Source organism: Colobus angolensis, unplaced genomic scaffold (genome assembly GCF_000951035.1).
Source record: "Colobus angolensis palliatus isolate OR3802 unplaced genomic scaffold, Cang.pa_1.0 Scaffold380, whole genome shotgun sequence".
NCBI lineage: Eukaryota > Metazoa > Chordata > Mammalia > Primates > Cercopithecidae > Colobus > Colobus angolensis.
This window is the reverse complement of record NW_012117155.1, coordinates 2,538,586-2,564,255: the sequence shown is the minus strand read 5'-3', so window position 1 is coordinate 2,564,255 and position 25,670 is coordinate 2,538,586. Positions and strand designations below refer to the sequence as shown.

The following is a 25,670-nucleotide window of genomic DNA, read 5'->3' as shown; positions in this document are numbered from 1 at the left end:
GACCTTATACCATGCAAAAATGAACTCAAAATGGATCATAGACCTAAATGTAAACTTTAAAACTATAAAACTCCTAGATGATAACAAAGGAGAAAACCTAGATGACTTTGGATTCGGTGATAACTTTTCAGATACACCACCACAGACATGATCGATGAAATAAGTAATTGATAAGCTGGGCTTTGTTAAAATTAAAAATTTCTGCCATGTGACAGACAATGTCAGGCGAATGAGAAGACGAGGCACAGACAGGGAGAAAATGTTTGCAAATGACACATCTGATAAAGAACTGTTATCCAGAATATACAAAGAACTATTAAAAATCAATAATAAGAAAATGAACAACCCAATTTAAAAAATGGGCAAAAGACCTGAACAGACACCTTACCAAAGAAGATAAACAGATGGCAAGTAAGTATTTGAAAAGATGTTCAACATCATATGCTATTAGGGAATTGCAAATTAAAACGACTAGAGATACCACTATATATGTATCAGAATGGTCAAAATCAAAACTCTGATGATGTCAAATACTGGCAAAGACATGGTGGAGTAATGGGAACTCTCATTCATGGATGGTGGGAATGAAAAATGGCACAACCACTTTGGAATGTTCAGTTTTGTAAAACTATGCAGTTTTTTAAATTTAAATTTTAATTTTTTTTAACAAAACTATGTAAAAAATATATGTAAAACATGCAGTTTTTTTTTGTTTGTTTGTTTGTTTTTACAAAACTGAACATACGCTTACTGTGCAATCTATCAGTCATGCTCTTTGGTACTTACCAAAATGAATTGAGAATTCATACCTACACAAAAATGTGCATGTGGATGGTTGTATTTGCTTTATTGGTAATTGCCAAAACTTGGAAGCAACTAAGATATCTTTCAGTAGGTGAATGGATAAATGAACTGCGGTACATCCAGATGATGGAATATTATTCGGTGCTAAAACAAAATGAACTGTCAAGCCATGAAAAGACATGGAGGAAACTTAAATGCATATTATTAGGCGAAAGAGCCGATTTGAAAAGCCTACATACTATATAATTCCAACAATCTGGAAAAGGTAAAACTATGGAGACAGTAAAAAGATCAGTGAATGCCAGGAGTTAGGAGAGACGGAGGGATTAATAGGCAGAACACAGCAGATTTGAGGGCAGTGAAACTGTTCTGTATGATAATACAATGGTGGATATATATCATTATGTATTTATCAAAACACATGGAATGTACAACACCAAGAATGAACCCTAATGTAAACTATGGACTTTGGATGATAATGATGTATCAATGTAGGTTCATCAGTTGTAACAAATGTACCACTGTGGTGGCAGTTGTCAATAGTGGAGAGGGTGTGTATGTGTAGGTAGGGACAGCAAGTGTATGAGAACTCTCTGTACTTTCAGCTCAATTTTGCTGGGAACCTAAAATTGCTCTAAAAAACAAAGTTTAATTACAATTTCTTCTCATTTACTATTTAAATATAGTCTTTGCTGTTAATAACAAAAATAAAGGCTGGGTGTAGTGGCTCATGCCTGTAATCCCAGCACTTTGGGAGGCTGAGTGGGTGGATCACCTGAGGTCCAGGAGTTCGAGACCAGCCTGACCAACATGGTGAAACCCTGTCTCTACTAAAAATAAAAAATTTGCTGGGAGTGGTGGTGCGCGCCCATAATCCCAGCTACTCAGGAGGCTGAGGCAGGAGAATCGCTTGAACCCAGGAGGTGGAGGTTGCAGAGAGCCAAGATCATGCTGCTGCACTCCAACCTGGGCGACAAGAGCAAAACTCCGTCTAAAAAATAATAATAATAATAATGAAAATAATAAAAATGAAGTGTATTAACGTTTTAAAAAAATTTAAAAACTAAGAAATGAGCATTAGTACATAAATATTAACCAAATACAGATGTTATTTGAATTTTACCATTTTTTTCATTAATGGCTTCTTCCTGTTTCGGGATCCACTTCAGAGTCCCACATTGCATTTACTTGTCATATTTCCTCAGTTTCCTCTGGTCTACGACAATGTCTTATTCTTTCATTGTTTTTCATGACCTTAACAGTCTTGAGGAGTACTGACCAGGCATCCTGTAGAATGTCCTCCAAACTGGGTTTGTGTGATATTTTTTTTTTTCATACTTTGACTGGGGTTATACTATGAACTTTTTCATTTGAAAAGGAAAAGGAAAATATTCCCAAAGAAATTGTAAGAAAAATCATCAGTCGGCCGGGCGCGGTGGCTCAAGCCTGTAATCCCAGCACTTTGGGAGGCCGAGACGGGCGGATCACGAGGTCAGGAGATCGAGACCATCCTGGCTAACACAGTGAAACCCCGTCTCTACTAAAAAATACAAAAAAACTAGCCGGGCGAGGTGGCGGGCGCCTGTAGTCCCAGCTACTCGGGAGGCTGAGGCAGGAGAATGGCGGGAATCCGGGAGGCGGAGCTTGCAGTGAGCTGAGATCCGGCCACTGCGCTCCAGCCTGGGCGACAGAGCGAGACTCCGTCTCAGAAAAAAAAAAGAAAAATCATCAGTCTCTGACCCACACCAGTCTTGTTTTTTGTTTTTCTGTTTTAAATTCAACAACAATTTATTAATGACCTACTATGTGTCAGGCATTGTTCTAGACATTGAGGATGCATTAAGGACAACCAGTTTAGATAGGATTATCACAAAAGGCCTCTTTGAAGATTTAACATTTGAGAAGCCCAAATGACAAGATTAAACTAGATAAGAGAAAGATCTGGGGGAAGAACATTTCAGGGAAAGGAAATAACTACTACAAAGGCTTTGGAGCAGAGACAAACTTTATGTATTTAGAAAGCCCAATAAAGGCAGAGTGGCTGGGTCATTGAGTGTAAGAGGAAGAGTGCCAGATGACTGGAGCAAGACAGACAGGGGCTCGATTACATTGGGTCTTACAGGCTATGGCAAAGAATATGAATTTTATTCTAAGAGGGATGAGATGTCTTTGGAAGATTTGGGAGGGATATGACATATTTTTGAAAGATCACTCTGGTTGCTCTATGGAATATGGATTGTTGAGGGATAAGATTAGAAACAGGAACCCAGTTAGGAGGTAACTGCAGTAGTTCAGGCAAAAGGATAAAGTAATTGGAGTGGGATGTGCAGTAGTGGATAGAAAGAAAAGTAGATGGATTTGAGATGTGTTTCAGAGGTGGAAGCAACAGCCCATATGAAGGGATTGAATGTAAGCTGAAGAGTCTCAGGTTTTTGGTTTGATAAACTGAATTGATGATGGTGTAATTTAGCAAGGTTGGGGAGAACTGATAGAGGATGTGTTATAGGAGGTAGAGAACTCTTGGAAATCAAATGTTCTGTTCAGGTCAAGTTTAAATTTGGGATGTATTGAGCTATTAAAAAGGTAGATGTGTAAGTTTACAGCCTATGGGAGAGGTAAGGACTGGAGACATAAAATTCACATATAAAGTAAATAAACACATATCCACGTAATCTCAGTAACAATATATTAGGAAGAGTAGGCATATATTTGTATTTGTCCATTTGTTCATTAATCCATTCATGAATCCACATACTTATTCCACAAATATTCATTGTATACTTCCCAACCTATTAGGCTCTCCTGCAATAGTCAAGCCAGTGGCCTATAAAGAAAAGAGTGTGCAATCAGAAAAGGGGGATTGTGGGAAGAAAATGTTAGACCTTCTTTTTCTATTTATTTTAATCTAAAAACACAAAATTAAATTTTACTTATATTGAATATATAAACACTGGCATCTCACTATTCCTGAATGAAAAGTGTGAGTTCGGCAATGTAGAGAATTCAGAGAGTCCTTCATTTTCTTTTAGTATGTTGTGACTTATTGCAGTTTATGTGTGCTGAGTTAAGTAGATTTATCAATTACATTCTTTTTTTTTTTTTTTTTTTTTTGAGACGGAGTCTCGCTCTGTCGCCCGGGCTGGAGTGCAGTGGCCGGATCTCAGCTCACTGCAAGCTCCACCTCCCCGGGTTCAGCCATTCTCCTGCCTCAGCCTCCCGAGTAGCTGGGACTACCGGGCGGATCACGAGGTCAGGAGATCGAGACCATCCTGGCTAACACTGTGAAACCGCGTCTCTACTAAAAAATACAAAAAACTAGCCGGGATTTATCAATTACATTCTTATTTCATTATATCAACCTGTACTAAAATGAAAGTGGCTAAAAAGGATTTCTGGAAAGACAACATGAGTTTGAAACAATATTGCAAACATAAGCAAAAAAGATGATGACAGATGACATTTCTACTTCTAGTGTGAGCACCACAGCACTGGCCAGCACTACAGAAGACACCTTACTAAGTCATGGGATGACATTTTGAAAATAGAAGTCTGGAAATATTTCCATCATGTGATTTTGATGCAAAAATGATATATGTGAGCCACCCAAGGCTGGAACTATGGTGAAGCAAATGGTTTTCAAGGTGAAAACCATTCACCCTGGGCACAAAATTTAAGGGGTGGTGCCAAAAATTCAATAATCAAGACAACTAATCTTAATGCAATATTTTAAAAAGTCAAAATTCATCTTAATGCATGATAATCTAAATATCAACACCTTAAAGACAAGATCTATAACCCCTCAAAACTCATACATGAATGCTTAAAACTTGAAGACAGAATTTTTCAACCTCTTAAAAATCTTCTAAGCAATTTATTCCAAGGAGCTTTGAATCATTTGTAAAAATATAAAAATGCAACGTCTTCTGGTTGATGTCAGGAAAGATGGAACACTACTAGTTGAATTTCAGTAAAAACCTTTGCATGGTTGGTGGATGGAATGGATAAAAATGAAACTTTTTTTTTTTTAATCTTTCTAAACATGCACTAGAAAGAATGGCCAAGGATGTACTTCTTCCTTTAGGATCTACATCTTTGTGAGTTACCCTTTTTTTCAGCTTATGACAGTCATTAAAACCAAGTACAGAAGTAACTTGACGTTGAATCAGACATTTTAATAACTATTTCACGAAGTATTAAAGATTTTTAAAATTAATGTAACTTAGTCAATCATATTGATTTCCCTAAATATTTTTAGTGGGAATAACAAAGATTTTTATACCATTAATATGGAAAATAACTCAGTTATTTTAAATGTTTATTTCATCTTTGTCTTAGCCTTTTTACATTTTACAAATGTTTTGTAATTTTGCACACAGAAGGACACGTATAAAACTTATATAAGTATATGGTTTTTTTTGGTAACGGGATTACAATAAAAAAACGTTTGGAGAACACAAGTGCAGGCAGTTAATGCTGTGGGTGTTAGGAACATGACAAGATTATATTATCTCAGCACGCTGTAAGATCACTGCATCCATAAAAGTCTTCATGAAGGAGCCCCGCTGAGTCTCCATAATGGAAGTAGGATTTGGAAAAATGACTACAGCAAACTTTGTTTAGTATAACACAAAGCACCATGCTTACTGCTGGAGAAGATTAAAGTTCTCCAAAAACGTTAACGGAGATCACAGGTTGAAGCATACGCAGCTCTACTCTTGGAGGCTAGCTCAGTCTCAGACTTGGCCCTGATGGAGAAGGAAGTTCTGTGGAAGGGGGCAGGGGAGCGCCTCTCCAATGTAGTTGCGGGGGGCGGGCGGTGAGGACACCGCTTCATAAGGGAAGGGGTGGCTGCCTCCCCCAGCAGGGGGTGGCCCCTGAGGTCCCTGCAGCTAGGGGCCGTTGAGAAGGAGGGTGGGGAGAGGGGAAAAGAACGTCAGGAGAGTGAACGGGAGCAAATAAAACGCTGTTCATTCCGACTGCAAGGGCCAGAGCCATGTCTAAGCGCGGGAGCCGGGAGGTGACCCGCGGTGGTGTCTCTACCAGGACGAGGCCTGGGGTATCTGAAGAGGGGATGACGTCCAGGCGCTTTGCTAAAGGGAAGCCAGAAGGGTATGAGTTGCTAGGGTCAGAGAAGGAACTTTCGGCTGATCTTTCCCTGCTGGGCAGAATCGGAAGAGCCCCAGAAAGCAGGGAGGACAGTGGGCCTGGTCCTTCCCCGGCCGGCAGAGGGAGTCCCGAGATGGAACGTCCAGCTCTCCTCTAACGAAAAGCGTTTGCATGGCTGTCTTGCCAATTCTGTACTTTCCGGGGCTGAGGAAGAGCCGAGGTGACTAGAAGCGAGCGACAAATGCCGGCCACCTCGGGCGCCAGGCGCCGGGCTTGAAGCCCCGACGGGCCGAATTCTCGCGAGAGCGGCCGCCGCCATTTTTCCATTGATTGCAGCGGGCTGGGGGAGGGGCCGACGACGAAGGCGGCGGTGGTAGCGGCGGCGGCGGGGGAGCCCTGGGTCGGTGTCTGCGCGCTGGTGTCTGAGGCCCAGGGTGAGGCCTCCGCGATTGCTGGAGCGCAGGCGGCGGAGAGGATGACTGCCGTTGCCATTCTCTCTTGAGCTAGCGAGCCGCCGCCACCCTCCACCTTCCCCCGGCAGGGCGGAGAGGAGCGGCCGGAGTCAGCGATGGTGCCCGGCGAGGAGAACCAACTGGTCCCGAAAGAGGTGAGGGACCCCACAGGAGGTTAGGCCTGAGGCCTGCGGCCGCTCCCGGCAACACAGGCCCGGGCCGGGGTTCGGCTGCGGGCCCGGCCGGGGTGCAGGCTCGGCTGTGGGGGAAGGAGGAGGCATGAGGCAGTCGGGGGTGGACGGTGAGTGCGGCGAGCAGTTGGGAGACCCGCTGGCTCTAGGGGTCGGGGAGCGGACCTCCTGCCTCGGGTTTTATGGGGCTAGACGAATAAAGGAGCGGACGGGAAGGAATCAGGTTCTACTTTAGGGGAGAAGGTGGCCTTTTAAGTTCTTGTTTAACGTGTCGAGTCGAGAGAGATGATTTCAAAGAAAACATTCTGGAACAGTTGCCTATGGGCACGGCAGGGTGACGGTGCGGCTTCAGGGTTTGACAGTGGCAGCGTATAGCTTTCAGCGCTTGTGAAATCTACACCCAAGTGAGATCTGTGGGAGGGCAGACTTAACTGTTACGACTTTTTTTCAACTCCTGTTACTTGGTAGTACTATTGGGCTGCTTAAATGAGGCCTACTGAAGATCGTGGAAAAGTAGTACATGGGACATTAATGTAAAGGAAGGAGATAGGAGAACATTACCATATGGAAAGCTGAACTCTTTTTTTCTTTTTGAGGTTGGGTTGTGTATGCCAATTTGAATGCCTTCTTAAATTCTTAAAAGCAAGTGATACGAGAAGCCTTGACTAGTTGGGTTCTCTTGAATAGTAGTAGAAAATTAAGGGTAGAATCCAGCACTGGCCAGCGAATTTCAACATATTAATAGTATCTCTGTTGGCTTTATAAATATCTTCGGTGTATTCAAACGTGTATTTTTAACTGGCTGATCATCAGGCTAATGCTTTGGATTTTTATTTCTCAAATACCTTAAATAGAGACAAGTGTTGGATTGAAATTAGCTATGTGGAATCTTGAAATTTATGAGTGATCATTACAGATTCTTAAATTTTTTTGTGCCTGTTTTACTTGTTTTGTAGCAATTCTTTGCTACTTAAGCAAGCACTGACACCATGCAAAGGTGATATTATTGGAGTCATGTACCTGCATGATACAGGTATTTTCCCAGCTTTGTCAGATGGACAGTGATAGTTGTTTTGCAAGGACGATTTTTGTAAAGGGCAGAGAGTTATGTGTCAGTATGTGTTCATCAAGCGTCACCAACTCTGTGCAAAGCAGATAAGCAGATGAGTTAATCAGAATTCTTGCCTTGGGAACTTTCTGAGCTACTAAGAAAGTGAACACTAGTGTTTGTTGAACTCCAATTAGGGACTAGGTACTTTACCACATAAGTAATTATGCAAGGAAGGAAGTGATAGGTGCTGTAAGAAAGGTGTAAATATGTATTTCGTTGTAGAGCTTCATATTGCTGGTTTTCATTTTTATAAAAATATTCTTTCTCAATTTTTTTGACCGTTAGAAAAATATCATATAGTTGGAACTCTGCTTTAAGAAAACCCAACATTAGATTTATTTCCCTATTAACTTGATTTATAGAAAACATGATATAATAATAGATACCGAGCGTTGTAGAAACATCTGTTGTGTAAAAAGTGATAGCAGCAATGAAAGTTTAAAGATTAAATGCCTGTCCTTTAAGTAAATCCCTTCCCTGAGGCTTTACATTCATCGCAACTTTTTTTCCCCTCCTTTCTACTTTTTATGGACCATATGCCTTTATTGTCTATTCCTTAGTCTCATCTTTAGTCTTCTTTTTCCCTGGTTCCTTTCATGATTCCTGGAAGCATAATCTGTGGTTCTTATCTTTTATAGCTAGCCAACTAGCTTTTTCTTCTTTGATGGCCACACTCATTCTTTGTTAAAGTGATTGCCTCCACTTCCATATTTGCTTCTGGATTACTGGAAACTTTCTGAAAGTCACCAGTTATCTCTTAAATGACCAAAATCTTTGGCTTTTTTTTTTTTTTCTTGTCTCTTCTGCTCTTTGAATTCTCTGCAGGATTTGATAGTGTTTTAAAAAACAATTTCTTTATTTTAGTGATACTCCACTTTTCTGGTCATTTTCCCACCTGTTTGTCCTATCTGCCCACTCGTTTAGTCAAGGCCTTTCTCATCTTTTTTGTATTCTTTTTTTTTTTTTTGAGACGGAGGCTTGCTCTGTCCCCCAGGCTGGAGTGCGGTGGCACGATCTCAGCTCACTGCAAGCTCCGCCTCCCGGGTTCACGCCATTCTCCTGCCTCAGCCTCCCGAGTAGCTGGGACTACAGGCGCTGCCACCTCACCCGGGTAATTTTTTGTGTTTTTAGTAAAGACGGGGTTTCACCGTGTTAGCCAGGATGCTCTCGATCTCCTGATCTCGTGATCCATCCGCCTCGGCCTCCCAAAGTACTGGGATTACAGGCGTGAGCCACCGCGCCCGGCTTTTGTATTCTTAATTAGCACTTTTGTGTGATGCTTGAAGCTCCCGGACGGGTCCTTTTAAGTAGTAGTAGAATCATACAGTGCTAGAGCTAAGAGAAAGCATAATCATCATCTAAGTTAACCCTCCACTTTACAGTTGAGGGAATTAGGCCCGGAAGATTGAAAGTGACTTGTTCAGGGTCAAATAATGAATAAATGGCAGACCTAGTGCTAGAACTCACGTCCTCTGCTACTATTTCCTTGATTATATTCTGTTTTACAGAGCCCTCCATGTAATTTAGAGGCTCTGTAAGAATAGTTTGTAACTCTAAGTACATATACCATGTGAAAATAAATGGCAAATTAAAAAATTTGTTGCATTTATTTTAATGACTTATTATCAATCTAAAGTTTTTTTTTTTTTTTTTTTGAGGACCTTTGTATAGGGAACCTCTGACCCCTACTAGATTTAGATTTTGGTTAGATGTGGGCATGTGTGCATGCGTGTGTTGATGTGCATAGTTGTTCAGTGAATAATATATTTTGGTCCCTGAAACTCAAGGACAAATGTACCTTTAGAGGACTCTTGAAGAAGACAGCTTAGTGTAGTACGGGCATTGGCAAACCACGGCCAGTGGTCCAGATAAGTTCATAGCCTGTTTTTGTATGGCCCGTGAGTTAAGAATGAGTTTTACATTTTCAAATTGTTGAAGAAAAAAAGTCAAAAGAATTATAATAGTCTGTGACACTTGAAAATAATATGCAATTCAAATTTTAGTCTTGGAACAGCTATGCTATTTATTTAGTGTTTTTGTATTGCTACGACAGCGGAGATGAGTAGTTGCTACAGAGACTCTATGCAGGATAAATTTGAAATTACTTAGGTTGGTATTCAAGGCCCAGTCCAATTGATTCTGGCCACAACCTGTCCTTCCAGCTTATCTCTTCTCCCATGAAACAGGTTTTTAATGTAGTCAAACAGGTTTCTCTCTAACTTGCATTTCACTTCTATTTGTGCTGTCCCCTCCTTCCTGTTCAAAACCTTCATACACATTTTTCCATAAGTACCTCATATCTCAGTTATTCTAAATAGCCTTTTCTGACCATTTTAACCTTAGAGATTTCTCCCTCTTAGAAGACCTTTATGTGGGAATAGAATTCATTTGGCAATTACAAGATGGTGCTTGGTGACATCTATTATGATCTGAAACTGTAGTCTACATTTTATATATTATTTGTTGTGAATTCCTTGACAACAAAGACTTTGTGTGTTTCTCTTGCTTTGTTTTTCATTTTTGTAGGTTTGTATTATAGGTTTAAGACAGCGTCTTTCCTGGAGCAGATATTCAGTAAATATTCGTTGGTGTGGTGACAGGGTTGTAAGCAAATTTAGCATTCTCTAACCAATTATCCTGTCCTTGGAGGTTTTCCACAGCATCATTGGCAAGCTATTTTCCAACTTTTGCTTTAATACATACTTTCATGACTAATCTTTGATAACATCTTTGTCTTAGAAGAGATCTGTTATTTTTAAGTTTTTGAGTTGAGAGAAGTCTAGATCTCTATAGCTGCCATCTTTTGATAGTTGCCTTACAGAAATGTTAAAGCATTTCCCATTGGATAGTTTTTCTCATCATTGAAGATGGAAGAGGGCAGCACGAGAACTAACCTCTTCTGTTCTGAGTCTGAGCAACCTCAGTTCTTTAACTGTTTCTTAGTTCCTCTCTTTTGGACATAATCCAGGGTTTTTAGTATTCTTCCTAAATTGTTGTACCCAGAAAGAGCAAAGAGAGTGGTATCTTCATTGTGGTGAAGAACAAAGCTTTTCACCTGTTTCATTCTGCTATATGTCTTTGAATTGTAGTATATTGATTTCGGCTTTGAGGTCTCTTTTAATATCATCCCAATTTTAATTATTGTTTGGTTGCTATTTTGTTATTCTGTTTTCTTATAAGGATGTGTGTCATTAATATTCATTGAGTACTCACTGTGCATCTTACTATATTCTGCCAAATAGGAAAAACTGAGAATAGAAAAATTTGTTCTCTCAAGTATCTTATAGAATAATCAAGGATAAGGTACACATTTACTGATGCTTTAAAAATAATGCTTAAACTGCAGTACTTAAAGTATTGCTCATGGACTCTGTAAATCCAGAGAAAATGGAAAAAATGAAGGAAAAAGAGTAGAAATGTAAATTCTTTATCTCTGGGTTTTTTTTTGTCCTGTCTTTCATGCAATCACTACTTCTGTCTGGAACTGGTTTTGGCATCTAATGATGATGATGATAGTAATAGCCAGTATTTATTGAGCATTTATTTATATACCAGATACTGTTGGTTGTGCTTTGTATTAACTCATTTGGGCTTCACAGCAACCTCAGAGTACATATATAAGACATATTGATAGCAAAAACAACTTGTTTTTATTTCTATTGTCTGACTTCTTATAAAATCCATTCATCAGTATCTTTTTTTTTTTTTTTTTTTTTTTTGAGACAGAGTCTCGCTCTTTGGCCCAGGCTGGAGTGCAGTGGCCGGATCTCAGCTCACTGCAAGCTCCGCCTCCCAGGTTCATGCTATTCTCCTGCCTCAGCCTCCGGGGTAGCTGGGACTACAGGCGCCCACCACCTCGCCCGGCTAGTTTTTTTGTATTTTTTAGTAGAGACGGGGTTTCACCGTGTTAGCCAGGATGGTCTCGATCTCCTGACCTCATGATCCGCCCGTCTCGGCCTCCCAAAGTGCTGGGGTTACAGGCTTGAGCCACCGCGCCCGGCCCCAGTATCTTTTATAGAACATATCAAATGCATGTTCTTTTAATTTTATTTTTCCTAATTAAATTACCTGAGGAAATGTGCTGCAATTGTCCTTTTTAATTTTAGTGATTCTTTTAAAATGAGCCTTTTTCTTAAATTTCAGATGTTGACTCTCTCTTACCAGTAAGAGACAAGTTTGTCAAGTTATACCTGCCAGGGTTGTAAACAAATTGGAGTGTTTAATAAAAGTCAGTATTTTAGATATCATTGGAAATGCTCATTTAATGAATGAAAGCAAAGCTGAATGCAGAGTTGTATATGATTCTAATTTTGTTGAGGAAAAAATGAACAATTTAGGGTTATATGCATTGAAAGATCAGAAGGAATACACTAATATCAAGAGTTGCTATTTCTGGATGTCTGGATTATTGGTATATATATTTAGACTTTCATATTTAAAAGTGAGCTTGTATATTATTTTCAAAAACAGAAATTGAGATGATCTGATTGTAGTTTCGGGGGTATTTACATAGTGTTGTTAATTTTTTGTGCTCATAGTTTTCGTATTTCCCCTCTCCTCTTACTCTGTATATTTGCCTTGAGTAATCGGATCCACTTGTATAACTTCAACCTTTGATTGTGATTTACACATTTATATCTCCAGCCCTGAGCCCTTCTAGATTCAGATTTCCACTTGCATACTGGATATCTCTACTTGGTTGTACTCTAGGACCCACAAATTAAATATAGGTAATATCAAGCTTATTTCTCCTTCCCTTCTCGCAACCCAATTCTTGGTGTTCTCCTGTTTCAGTTAGTGTTATCGCCATCTATTTATATGCTTAAGTTAGAACAGTTTTTGACTCCTCTCTTTTCCTTTTTCTCACATGTAGTTCACCACTTAGAAAATATCTCTGTGGGCCGGGCGCGGTGGCTCAAGCCTGTAATCCCAGCACTTTGGGAGGCCGAGACAGGCGGATCACGAGGTCAGGAGATTGAGACCATCCTGGCTAACACGGTGAAACCCCGTCTCTACTAAAAAATACAAAAAAAAAACTAGCCGGGCGAGGTGGCAGGCGCCTGTAGTCCCAGCTACTCGGGAGGCTAAGGCAGGAGAATGGCGTAAACCCGGAACGCGGAGCTTGCAGTGAGCTGAGATCGTGCCACTGCACTCCAGCCTGGGGGATAGAGAGAGACTCCGTCTCAACAAAAAAAAAAAAAAAAAAGGAAAGAAAATATTTCTGTGTCCTTATCTTTCTCTCCATGGCTCTGCCTTTGTCTAATTATTGTATTTTCTCCAATGTGACCTTTCTAATTGGTCACTCTGCTTCCAAGGCCTTTCCTTTCCTAACCATCCTCTCCACAACTGCCAGGGTTACTTACCAAAACAGATGAGATTAAGATTTACCTGTTTTAAAGTTTATAATTATTACCCTCTGATTGCAATTTGAATGATAGGTACTATTTGTAAACAGTATGTGCTAGACACTATGCTAACCAGTTTACATATATTATCTCATTTGACAGTGTGATAGTATTAGCTATTATTCTTCATTATCCATTTTACACATGAAGAAACTAGGCTTAAAGATGTTAAGTAACTTGCTCAAAGTTACATAGCTGTTTGATTCTAAATCAAGGTAGCTTTAACCAGTGGGAAAGTCCTTGATAATATGGACTCAGTTGATTTTTTAAATTTATTTTTATCGAAGTTATATTTAATACATGCACATATTTATAAGAGTTAAATAGCTCTGCAGAACTACAGTCACTTGTCACTTAATGACGAGGATCTATTCTGAGAAATGCATCATTAGACATCATCTGAACATGATACAATGTGCTTGCATCAACCTAGATGCTTTAGCCTCCTACACACCTAGGCTATATGGCATAGCCTATTGCTCCTAGGCTAGAGACCTGTACAGCATGTTACTGTATGGAACACTGTAGGCAGTTGTAATACATCATAAGTCTTTGTGTGTTCAAATATACAGAAGGTACAGTAAAAATATGGCATTTATAATCTTATGGGACCACTGTCATATTTGTGATTCACTGTTAACCAAAATGTCTTTATATGGCACATGACTGTATTTACAAAAACAGTAGGTCTCTGCAAATTTCCCATCATTTCAGGCTTTTGATACTTACTTCCATATTTGAAACGAGCGTTTTTTGTTGTTGCTGTTGTTTGTTTTTTTGAGATGGAGTCTCGCTCGGTCACCCAGGCTGGAGTGCAGTGGCATGACACCAGCTCATTGCAACCTCTGCCTCCCAGGTTCAAATGATTCTCCTGCCTCAGTCTCCCGAGTAGCTGGGACTACAGGCATGTGCCACCACACCTGGCTATTTTTTTTATTTTTAGTAGAAAATACCCATCTCTACGGGGTTTCACAGTGTTAGCCAGGATGGTCTTGATCTCTTGACCTTGTGGTCCACCTGCCTCGGCCTCCCAAAGTGCTGGGATTACAGGTGTGAGCCACCATGCGCAGCCGAAACTAGCGTTTTTATAGTGTTACTTCTTGATTTTTCAGTTTAAGGTATTTTTCAGTTTAAGTAAAAATGAGGGTTTACCACTATCCCCAACAACACACAAACACACTTTTTCACCCTGCCCAGTACTCCCAATATTGTCATACTGCAAATTGTTTGGATACATCAGTATTTCATAGAGATGGGGTCTCACTATTATTGCATAAACTGGTCTTGAACTCCTGGGCTTAAGCAATCCTCCTGCCTCAGCCTCCCCAAAGTCCTAGGGCTACAGGTGTGAGCCACCATGCCCAGCCTGGATACATCAGTATTTCAGTTTATAATGACTCCATTTTCACCATGTTAGGCAGGCCAGAGTTAGTAATTTTTAACAATTTTGCTTTGCTTAGTTTTCTGTATACTTATTAAATTAGCCAAGTGGTTGTCAGTTGGGGCCCATTTTCACGCCAGAGGACATTTGACAATGTTGGGAGAGCGGAGGAGAGTGTGGGTTTGTGCTACTGACATCTAGTGGGTAGAAGCCAGGTATGCTGCCAAGTATTCTTATGCACTGCACAGGACAGCCTCCTGTAACCGAGAATTACAAGGCCCGCAATGTCAATAGAACTGTTGTTGAGAAACCCTCATTTAGTCCAAACTATCTCTCAAGTGTATGATGGCTTATCTTCAAACCTACCAATTTTGACTTCGTGAGAAGCTCTTTCCCAGGCCCTCTGACCTGCTCCAGTTTGAACTTGTTAAAGCTAGAACTTTTGTGCAGCTGTTGTCTTGGACTTGCTTTACTGTCATCTTAATGATTCTTTCAGTTCTGTCTTGTTTTGGAGCCCCTGTTTCTGTATCTGGTATCTTTGGCTGTCTTTGTTTACGTTCTCATTTTGAAGGGCCACTTTAAATTGTTTTCTGGATGGGATAGAATTTTTTCAAGACTATGCGTGTCTGTAAATGTTTTTTCTCCCCTCTTGTTTTATGAATAGTTTGACTGGGCAGAGAACTCTGAGTCGGAAATAATTTTTTCTCAGAATTTTGAAGGCATTGCTCTACTGTCTTCTATTTTTCTGTGATGTTGAGATCAGATGCTTAGAAGATCCTTTTCAACTATTTTGAAACTTTCTTTTTTTCTCTTTGCAAGCTGGAGAGAGAATCTTTGTCCCCAGAGTTCTGAAATTCTTGTATTATGTAGTTAGATATGTGTGTTTTTTAAATTCATTCTGCTACTCCTGTTCAATCTGGAATTTATCTCATAAATTCGATAAGTTTTCCTTCATTTCTTTGATTTCCTGTCCTTCATTTTATCTCTCCTCTCTCTTTTGAATTCCTATTGTTAGATGTTGGGCCTACTGATGGGTTTCTCTAATTTTCTTGTCTATTTTCATTTCTTTATGTTTTTTTCTTTGCTTTCTGGGAGATTTTTCTCAACTTTGCCTTCCAATTCTTCTACTAAGTCCTTATTCCTGCTATCATATGTATAGTTTCCATTCCTTTTTTTGAAAAAAAAATCCTGTATTTGTTTTATGGATGCAGCGTCTTATTTCTCTTAGGAAATATTGGTAGTTTTTTTTTTTTTTGTCTGCGTATTCTTTTTCTTCCAAATTTCCTTTTTCTGTTTGTTTGCTTTGGTCTTTATCTTTTATATTTGTTGCTTTCCTTAGATGTCTCATGATCCTTGGAAGTCTGTGCTTATTTAAGAGAGAGGCCCTAGGCTGAATGGAAGCTGTGCTTTTGTGTGATTATGGTTTTCTCTGTAGGATGGTAAATCTGGATGATTTCCTTGCAGACTCCCAGTCTTAGTCCATTTGGACTGCAAAAACAAAATATCATAAACTGGGTGGCTTGTAATCCACAGAAATTTATTTTTCACAGTTCCTGTGAGTGAGGCTGGGAAGTCCAAGATAAAGGTGCCAGCAGATTTGGTGTCTGGTGAAGGCCTGCTTTCTGGTTCACAGAGTAGCACCATCTCGCTGTGTCCTTACATGGTGAAAGGAGACAAGGAAGCTCTCTGGAGCCTCTTTTACAAGGGCGCTAATCTCATTTATGAGGGCTCTGCCCTTTTGATCCAGTCACCATCCAAAGATCCCACTTCCTAATATCATCATATTGGTAAGTAGGGTTCAACATGTGAATTTTGGGGTGAAGAGACATAGGCATTTAGACCAGGGCACCCAGTGACACATCTTTTCTCTTGTGCTGTGTTTTCCCAGACAAAATTTCTCATCTTTTGCCAGGAGAGAACAAGCTTGAGAGCTGAGTAGGAAGAGGGGACATGGGTCTCATCTTTAAGCATGCAGGTTAACCTAATTCCCCAGTTTTCATTATGGCACCCTTCAAATTCAATTGAGCATATTGTCCTCTAGTCTAGATATATCCTGTTATATGCTCTCCAGGGATTGTTTAGTCTTTTATCAGAAGGGGTTGAAGAGTAGAAGAGGTGGTCTGGGGGTTTTCACTACTTCTTAGATTTCAGTCAGTTCTAGTTTGGACTCCACTCTCACTCCCAGAGTGTCTGAAACTTCCAGTTCCTGAGCCCCTTAGTTTATTTTTTATTTGTTTGCTTTAATGTATTTACACAAGAATTGCAGAAAGAGTACAAAGTTTCCGTATACTCTTCACCCAGCTTCTTTTTATCTTAACATCTTATATAACCATAGAACGATGATCAGAAGTAAGAAATTAACCTTAGTATAATACTATTAACTATACTACAGAATTTATTCAGATTTTACCAATCTTCCCACTCATAGTTTTTGTTTGTTTCAAGATCCAAATTTAGGATACTACATGGCATTTACTTATATCTCCTAGTTTCCTTTTATCTGTGATAATTTTTCAGTCTTCATTTTCAAGATCTTGACACTTTTGAAGAATACTGGTCAGTTATTTCGTAGAATGGCTCTCAATTTGGGTTTGTGGATGCTCTCTCAGGAATAGATTGAGGTTATGAATTGAAAAGAATTGAAAAGAAGGATTATCACAGACGGGATGTGTTCCTTTCAGTGCATTATGTTGTAGGGGCGTGGGCATGATGCCGATATGTACTACTGATGATGTTACTCTTGATCACTTGGGTAAGAGGGTGTCTGCTAGGTTTCTCCACTGTGAATTGACTATTTTCCCCTGTAATAATTATTAAATACTTTGATTTAAAGTTATTCAACCAGGCAAGTCAAACTTTAAAAATAAAATAGCTTTTAAAAATCAAATTCTTTGAGACCGTGCAGATATCCTGTTTCCCCCTAAATTTCTGCCCACTAATTTTATCATCTATCTGTGATCTTGTCTGCAGCAATTATTACTGAGGCTTAATAATAGTGATTTTCTATTTCTGCCATTATTTCTACATTTATTAATTGAAATTCTTCTGCGAGGAGAATTTGTCCCTCCCCCCATTTATTTACTTATTTGTTTATATCAGTATGGACTTATGGATATTTATTTTATTCTTTGGATTATAATCCAGTTTTCTGTCATTTATTTTGTTGATCAAGCTGTTCCAATTTTGGCCAGGGGGCACTTTTTCTGGTGGGCTTCTGTACTCATCTTTGCTTTTTGAGCACTCACTTCCTTACTTTCCAACACCACATAATGCTTCAGCTCATCTTATGTTTTCCTTGCCCCAACACTTCTCCAAGAAGTTTAGAGGTCTTTTGGTGTACTAAATGTCAATGTGATATAAACTAGGTGTCTTTGGCTTTCCTGTAGGCTAATGTGGAATTCAGCCTTCCCAGGTGTAATTGTCATTGCCACTTATTCTGTTTTCTAGCTTTTAAAATTATATTTCTGTTTCTTTGGGGTTAATAGTCTTTCAAAAATTTCTTTACTGGGAGGCATCAGAACTAAATCCTTATATTCAGTCTATCCTCTTTAACCAGATATTCTTAATGTTTTTGTCTCATGCCCCAAGCCAGTTTTGTACAAACCACATTCCACTACATTAGTTGCTGTTCCCCAGATGTGCTGTTACATGTTCATGTATCACTTCTGTACCCTTCCCCGAGTGAATACTATGAAGTATTTCTTTTTGTCCTCCAGTTTTTAAGGAGTTTTAAGTGGGTGGACTTTGATTTTACATGAAAACGACTATTTGAGTAATTAGGATTCTTGCCTATCTTCTATTTTCTCTTTTTTGGATTAGTCATGTAAATTTTTTGTCTCTTAGTGCCCAGATACTGTAATTTTTTTGCCAAATGGAAAGGAAGAGTTCCTGCATCTCAAGAATAGTAGGGTATGGTGATAGCCCAAGTTAGAAAGAAAAGATTGTATCAAAAACAGGGGTTGTAAAAAACATAGAATTAAATATATATTTAAATACCTATTGTGAATTAAAGTTGCAAAAGACATCTACTTTTGGAACAAATTCCTTGGTGTTAAGGACCTTCTTCAGTTCAGGCAGCATGCTTAGGTGGCATGATATGCAGAGGCGTATTGTGTTACGAGGTTTATGACACAGATTTTCAAATCTAACATACAGACATTCTCCATTGTGACAAAGTATTTGGCAAAATGATTGTGCTTGGCAGTGATGGCAGATGACTGACAAAAAACGATGTGATCTTTCACATCAACATTCTTAAAGAATATGTTTTTTCCTGAGCCTGGTTTTTACTGGTATAGTGTAAGAAGGGTTGGATGTATTTGTAGTGTGAGTAAATAAATGTGTCCTCTGTACTTTACTGCATACTTCCATTTACTTTGTCCTTAGGTGTGGAAGTAATAATTGCCCTCTTCTTTCATTTAATGAAACTAAACAGAAACATGCATACATAAAGTGTCCATGTATATGAATGTTTTAATTTATGCAAAACTGTTATTGATATAATCTGCTGTTGAGAGATTACAGTGTTTGTAAAAATTACTGAGCTGTGTCTCAAGTTTTGATGTTCTTTAAAACATGCTCTTAAAATCCTATCCAACCAGCAAAATCCAGCCTGAAAATTCTCCTCTTTCAACCTGATTGCATATTCTTAACTCTAAAATCCTACAGCACCTTTGGCATTTGAAAAATTCTGCTTCTTTATTATAAGTTATTTGTTATTTCAGTTAATACCTTCTATTAGATTGGAGGTTCCTCAGAGTCAGGACACTACAGCTGGAATCCCTAGGTTCAAATACCAGCTGTCTGACATTAGACAAATTCCTTAACTTGTCAGTACCTTAGTTAATTAAGGATAATTCTAACTACCTCCTAGCATTGGTGGGAAGATTAAATGAGTTAATACATGTAATGTGTCATGCACGCAATAAGCTATCAATAGATGTTAGGTATTACCACCTTCTGTTACTACCATCATTTCTATTATTACCTTCATTTCTATATCCTCCCCCAGGGGCCATCACAATGTGCTGTACGTTGTTGTTATTCAACAAATATTTGTGGATTAAATGAAAATGAACTTATATTTTAGTTATGCAAGTCATTTGAAGTTGTAGTTCTGATTACAGCCTCTCAGCTACATATCTTAATGTCTATTGCACTAATCCTAAATTATTGTTAGATTTGACAGGTTCTCTTGTATGATCAAGTAAGACCTACTGTTATAGCTTTGAAAATTGGAACACATAACAAAGTGAAAGTATTAAAAGAAATTTTGAGTTAAGCTAATGAGGTTCTGAGAAAAATTAGTTTGGTTTATATAGGTGGTTGTCAAAATAATTCACTAGATTAACACATTTCTTTTTTAGTAGGATTCAGTGCGAAATTTTAAAGCAGGATCCATATTAAGACAAAGTTTCTGAGAGAACTTGATGTGTTTGATAATTCTGATTTTCTGTAGCTCTGGTGTAGAACTAGTTGACATGGATAGAAGAGACTGTCCCTATCAGTGGTACTCTGATGATGCTTTAGATTTGATGCTGTGTAGTGGACTGCTTCTATACTAATAATTTTCAAATGTTAGTGTAATATGCTTATATTAAATAAAGTGGCTTTCTAGTAGAGAAAAATTAAAGAAAGGCTAAGTGACATAATTCAGAAAAAGGTCTAGAACTTAAATCTTTCTGTATAAAGATGTGAAACCGATACCTTTGGTAAGATTATAGGTTTAACTTCAGGAAAATAATGAACCTCATTTACAAACTCTGTGAAATTTTTTAGTACAACCAAAGCATTCTAGTTTACTACAAATACCTTTCTTGTTTTAAATACTTACTTGTATTTAATAATGAATACACTTTCATTGTTTTTAGTGTAGATTTTCATGGCTCCTGATTTTATAGAATTCATTCAGTTAAACATTGAGTTAGTAGCTAATAAGAACTACTACAGAGATATTCAAAGATGAATAAGGAATCTGGCCTACTTCTAGATCCTAGTCTAGGCTAATGGAAGAGACAAACAGGTGACCAGACAAATATATAATGTGGAAATAAAGTGGGACCATAGAGCGGGGAGCAGTCGGCTTTCTCCAGGGGATTCTGTGAGAAAGTAATCACAAAGGCTGACTTGATTATTATATAGAGAAGGAGGAATAGTGTTCGAAACAAGAAAGTTTGTAGTACATTTTAGGAAGTGGCAAAAAATTTTTAGTGTAGATGCATGGGACGCCTGGTTCTGGCAGGTTGTGTCTAAAAATTCCAAAGGCTTTGTGTGCCCAGAGTTTAGATTTTTATTGTGTAGACATTAGGGGGCAAAACATATTTTTTTCCCCAGAAAAAGTCAACAGATTTGTTTACAATGATTATAAAATTTAGTTGCTGAAACTTGTTCATGTAAACATTTTTTACTTGCTTGAATGTTTTTTGTCCCCAACATTATTAATACCAAAAATTTGCATACAAATCAAAGTGGGGGAAAAACTTGCTAATACCTTATTCTCTCATCCATTTTTTTTTTCCCATTTGCAATCTCATAATTAGGTACTTTTTTGTTTTTTAAGAATAAATATTTCCTTTCATAATACATTTTAGCACATTTTCTACATACGAGACTTTTTGGCAGGATGTCCTTAGGCATAATTGTTACATATTTGATATGGATAACACAAAGGTGGGTGTCTTCAAATAGGCTAACCAGGTAGGCCTCATTTGCCTTTAGACAAGTGTCAGGGGCTGCACTCTGGAAGTGTAGATCTGTTTTGAAGTTCTCACAGCTGATGCTGGAAGGGAAATTTGCAAGTGAGAAGTTCAGTGTACATTTGATAACTTCTGATTTTCACTTGAGAGCCACAGTACAAGGCTTATAATGATGTGGTTTCTTAACCTTTCTAGTATGCAACATATTCTTGTGAGTGGCTTTTGTAGCTAGTTACTTCCTGTGTGCTTTACCACTGGCTTTTTTGTGGGCATTTGGCTTGGTAGAAACTGTAGTGTAGAGAACTCCCTATTTACTTCTCTTCTTGGCTGAAGCTCTGCAAGCTAAAGGTGACACCATGCTAGGCAGTGATGACTGTTGGTGGCAGTCACAGTGCAGTAACTGAGAACAACATAAGTAATATCTTTAATTTGAGAATTAATGGAATCTTCCTAAGGATAGCCACAGTGCTCCAAATAATATTTATTTAATAAAAATAAAATATTTAATCAAGAGAAGCTCTGGATTATAAACCTAGTTCCAGGTTGCATTAATAAGTAGAATTTTTGTATGACTCATCTCCAGAAAGATGCAGCATGTTGCTTTCGTAAATATAAATAAGCTATCAATGAATTTATATACATTTCCTTCATTTATAGTGTCTGTCCTTTTATGTGTTTAGGTATTTTACTTGTATTGCCTTTAAGTTTACACCAGTTTATATAATCTATTATTTTATGTCTATTTATAGTACTTTGTGTTAACAAGAGAATTGGTGAAAAATTATGTTTAACAACCACACCTTATTAAAATATATCTGAGAAATACTGCTTAAATTTTGACATTTTAAATTCATATGTCTTGAAATACTTATTTACCTTTAGTTATTTACCATTAACACAACACAAATGTAATTTTAAGAGTTCTAGGAAAAGTAGACGACACAAAAATGTTTCTACAGTTGAGTAATATGATTTTAACACTGGAAGGGAGGCAGTAGTTATGAGGCAGGAGAATAGAATCTGGACTCAGGGAACTTAAGGCCATTTCACGCTGACTTCTTAGAACTAAATTGAAAGGAAAACCCTCACTTTCCCTGCTTAAGTAACAAAGGAGCTGGAGGCTACTCCCTTTTCGGACCCCTACCTTTTCTGCGTGGCAGACGGAAAATTGAAAGTACCTCTGGTTGGTTGCAGAAAGCAACCAATCAGATGTTTGCAAAGGCGTGTAACTTTGTAACTTCACTTCAGCCTCTGGTTGGTTGGTGGCGCACAGACTGATTTCAGGCCAAATCTTCGTTTGCATAGAAGTGCGACTTTGTAACTTCACTTCAGCCTCTGATTGGTTGCTTTCCACAACCAATCAGATGTTTGCATAGGAGAGTGACCTTTGTAGCTTCACTTCAGCCTCTGATTGGGCACCACTTCATTTACCTGAGGTGAATACCAAGTGACCAATGGGAAACCTTTAGTGGGTATTTGGACCGAAGATTCTGTATCCAGGCCCTTGAGCTGCTGCTGGTGCAGTTCCCACCCTTTGGAGTATACTTTGGTTTTCAGTACATCTCTGCTCTTGTTGTTTCGTTCTTTTCCTTTCTTTGTTAGTGCATTTTGTCCAATTATTTGTTAAAAACGCCAAGAACCTGGACATGCTCCACTGGTAACGGTTAAATACTAATGTTATAGCCCCTCCATTTTCTCGGTAAGAAAAACTATAAAGGCCATAGAAACTCAATAAGTTACTTAGGGTCTCAGATAATGAAAGGGCATAAGTGAGATTTTTTTTTTTTTTTAAATCAGTATTACTGAGGTATTATTTATATATAGAAAAATTCATCCTTTTGAAGTATACAGTTTTATAAGTTTTGAGAAACTTACACAGTTGTACAACCACTACCATAGTCAAAATATAGAATATATCCATCATCTTAGAAAATTCTCCGTTGTCTCTTCATCACCTCGAAAAAGTTCTCTGTTGTCTCTTGTAATCAGTTCCCTTCCCCTTCCTCCAGGCTCTGGTAACCACTGATCTGTTTTCTGACCTCATGTTTTTCCTTTTCCAGAATGTCGTGTACATGGAATCATATAGTATGGTAGCGTTTTGGGTAGGAATTTTTTCATCTAGCATAAAGCATTTGAGATTCATTTATGTTGTTGTTTCTATCAGTAGTCTATTCCTTTTTATTGCTGAATGCCACAATTTGTTTATCCATTTACCAGCTGATAAACATTTGGGTTGTTTCTAGTTTTTGTTGATTCTGAATAAAGCTACTATAAATATTTATATACAAATTTTTGGGTGGACATATGTCTTCATATGGTAAGTGTATGTTTAACTTTGTAAAAAACTGCCAGACTCTTTTCTGAAATGGCTGTAACGTTTGTGCATTCTAGACAGCAATGTATGAGAATTCTGGTTGTTCTGCATCTTTGTTATTACTTGGCAATGTCAGGTTTTTTTTTAAGTTTATTATTATTTTTTAACCATTTTAATAAGTGTGTAGTGGTGGTATCTGTGCTTTTAGTTTGCATTTTCCTAATGACTGATAACATAGAGCATCTTTTCATGTACTTAATACTGGTTTTTCTTAAGCTTAATCCAGTGTCCTTTATGTATTATATATTTAAGGTTTTGCTAGGTACTGATAGGAGGGAGAGGAATAAAAAGAGTACCTTCAAAGAGTCTGTGATTTAAATAGGGAAAACTGATAATAATGTTAACATGATGCTAGTTATAATTTTGGTAGGTTTGGTAGGTTTACATAGTAACTGACCTGGTGGAAAGGACAGTAGTTTGGGAATCAGAAAACTCACTGGTTTGATTTTACTGTAGTTGCTTAACCTTTCTGGTCTTTGTTTTATTCTTTCATTTGTTAAATGAATGAGTAAGACCACATAAGGTGTAAGGTTTGTCTCTAAATTCTGTATCTACGTAGTTTTTCTTTCCATGCAGGTTTTGAAACCTTGTGAGAAGGCTGGTCAGAAAACAAAAGATCTTTGCAGATGTTCCTCATCTGATGAAGTTCTTCTTACATGCATCCCCAAAATATAATCATTTGAAAATTTAAATATTGAAATTTTAGTATATAAATTTCATTATATACAAGAATTGCATATTTCTTAAATATATTTTAAAGGTAGTAACTGATAGTTCTATAATAATACCTTATTTTTGTATGGTGTTACTATAATTTATAGAGCATTTTCAAGAAGTTCTCCCCTTCGATAGAAAAACTATGTGGATGGCCGGGCACCGTGGCTCACACCTGTAATCCAAGCACTTTGGGAGGCTGAGGCAGGCGAATCATTTGAGGTCAGAAGTTCGAGACCAGCTTGGGCAACATGGCAAAATCCCATCTCTACTAAAAATACAAAAATTAGCTGGGAATGGGAGCACATGCCTGTAGTTCCAGCTACTTGGGAGGCTGAGACAGGAGAATTGCTTGAACCCGGGAGGTGTAGGCTGCAGTGAGCCAAGATCGCGCCACTGCACTCCAACCTGGTCGACAGAAGGGGGGGAAAAAAAAGGAAAAACTGAGTGGAGGATATATTTTGTTTCTTTTCTTATTTATTTATTTATTTATTTTTGATACAGAGTTTCGCTCTTGTTTCCCAGGCTGGAGTGCAATGGTGCAATCTGTGCTCACCACAACCTCCGCTTCCCGGGTTCAAGTGATTCTCCTGCCCAGCCTACCACTGAGCAGAGGATATATTTACTTTTAGGACCCTGAGAGTGAGAGATAAATTAAATGATTTGTGTAGGATTACACAGCTAGATGAAAAGTAGCCACTTTGACTTAAGCAGTCTAGTCTAGATCTTTTGACTCTGCAGTCCATTGTTCTTATACCATAGGTCACTCTAATAGGAAATAAACAATCTTTAAAAAGTGTTAAGTAGCGTTAACATTTTTTTAGATGTATAATTTCATGTTTAAAGTATTAAAAGAATTTAATATTCTTGAGAATTATCCATGCTTTTAAATAAAATGCATGGTAACAGATAATATAAACAAGCTCCCTTGATTTAGTAATAATGAGTAGAATGTTCATAACCTATAAACAAGTCAGTAATTTCACAAGCTGAGTCACTGCTTCTCAACAACAGCCTACTCACAGAGGAAATCTTAGCTGTAATCAAAAGTAAAGATAACAGAAATAGTAAAGGATGTTTTATTTCGCCTCTTGAGAATAGTTTTGGTTTCTAAGTTTAGATACCTACAGTATATTATTAGTGAGTTACCCATGGCCAATTCTATTATTAAAAGAAGCAAGGCAGAGTGGGAAGAATATTAGGATAAAAGTGAGAGGAAAAGTAACACATCACAATTTTAATGCTACAAACCTGTCAGCATTTTATAGTCATCAGAAGGCCTCTGTTATTTAGAAAGACCGGTGTTCAAATGTGATGTTGGGCAAGTCACTTAAGGTTTCCCAATTTCTTTTTCTTCATCTATAAAATAAGGAGCCTCATCTGATGTTCAAAGGTCCATCCAACTTTATTTTATTTTACTTTATTTTATTTTAATTT

At 38.1% G+C, this 25,670-nt stretch overlaps 1 protein-coding gene across 3 annotated transcripts in view; it reads left to right on the top strand.

The window, feature by feature from the left end:
- Positions 1 to 5,680: 5,680 nt before the first annotated feature.
- USP47 (ubiquitin specific peptidase 47) overlaps positions 5,681 to 25,670 on the top strand; it is a 118,868-nt gene continuing 98,878 nt past the window's right edge. For 2 of the 3 annotated variants that reach the window (XM_011954280.1, XM_011954279.1), the window contains exon 1: positions 5,681 to 6,517. In XM_011954280.1, the coding sequence (XP_011809670.1) occupies positions 6,479 to 6,517 (39 nt within the window). In that variant the 5' untranslated portion in view covers positions 5,681 to 6,478. The remainder of the gene's footprint in view (positions 6,518 to 25,670) is intronic. The other variant, XM_011954278.1, reaches the window with a different exon arrangement.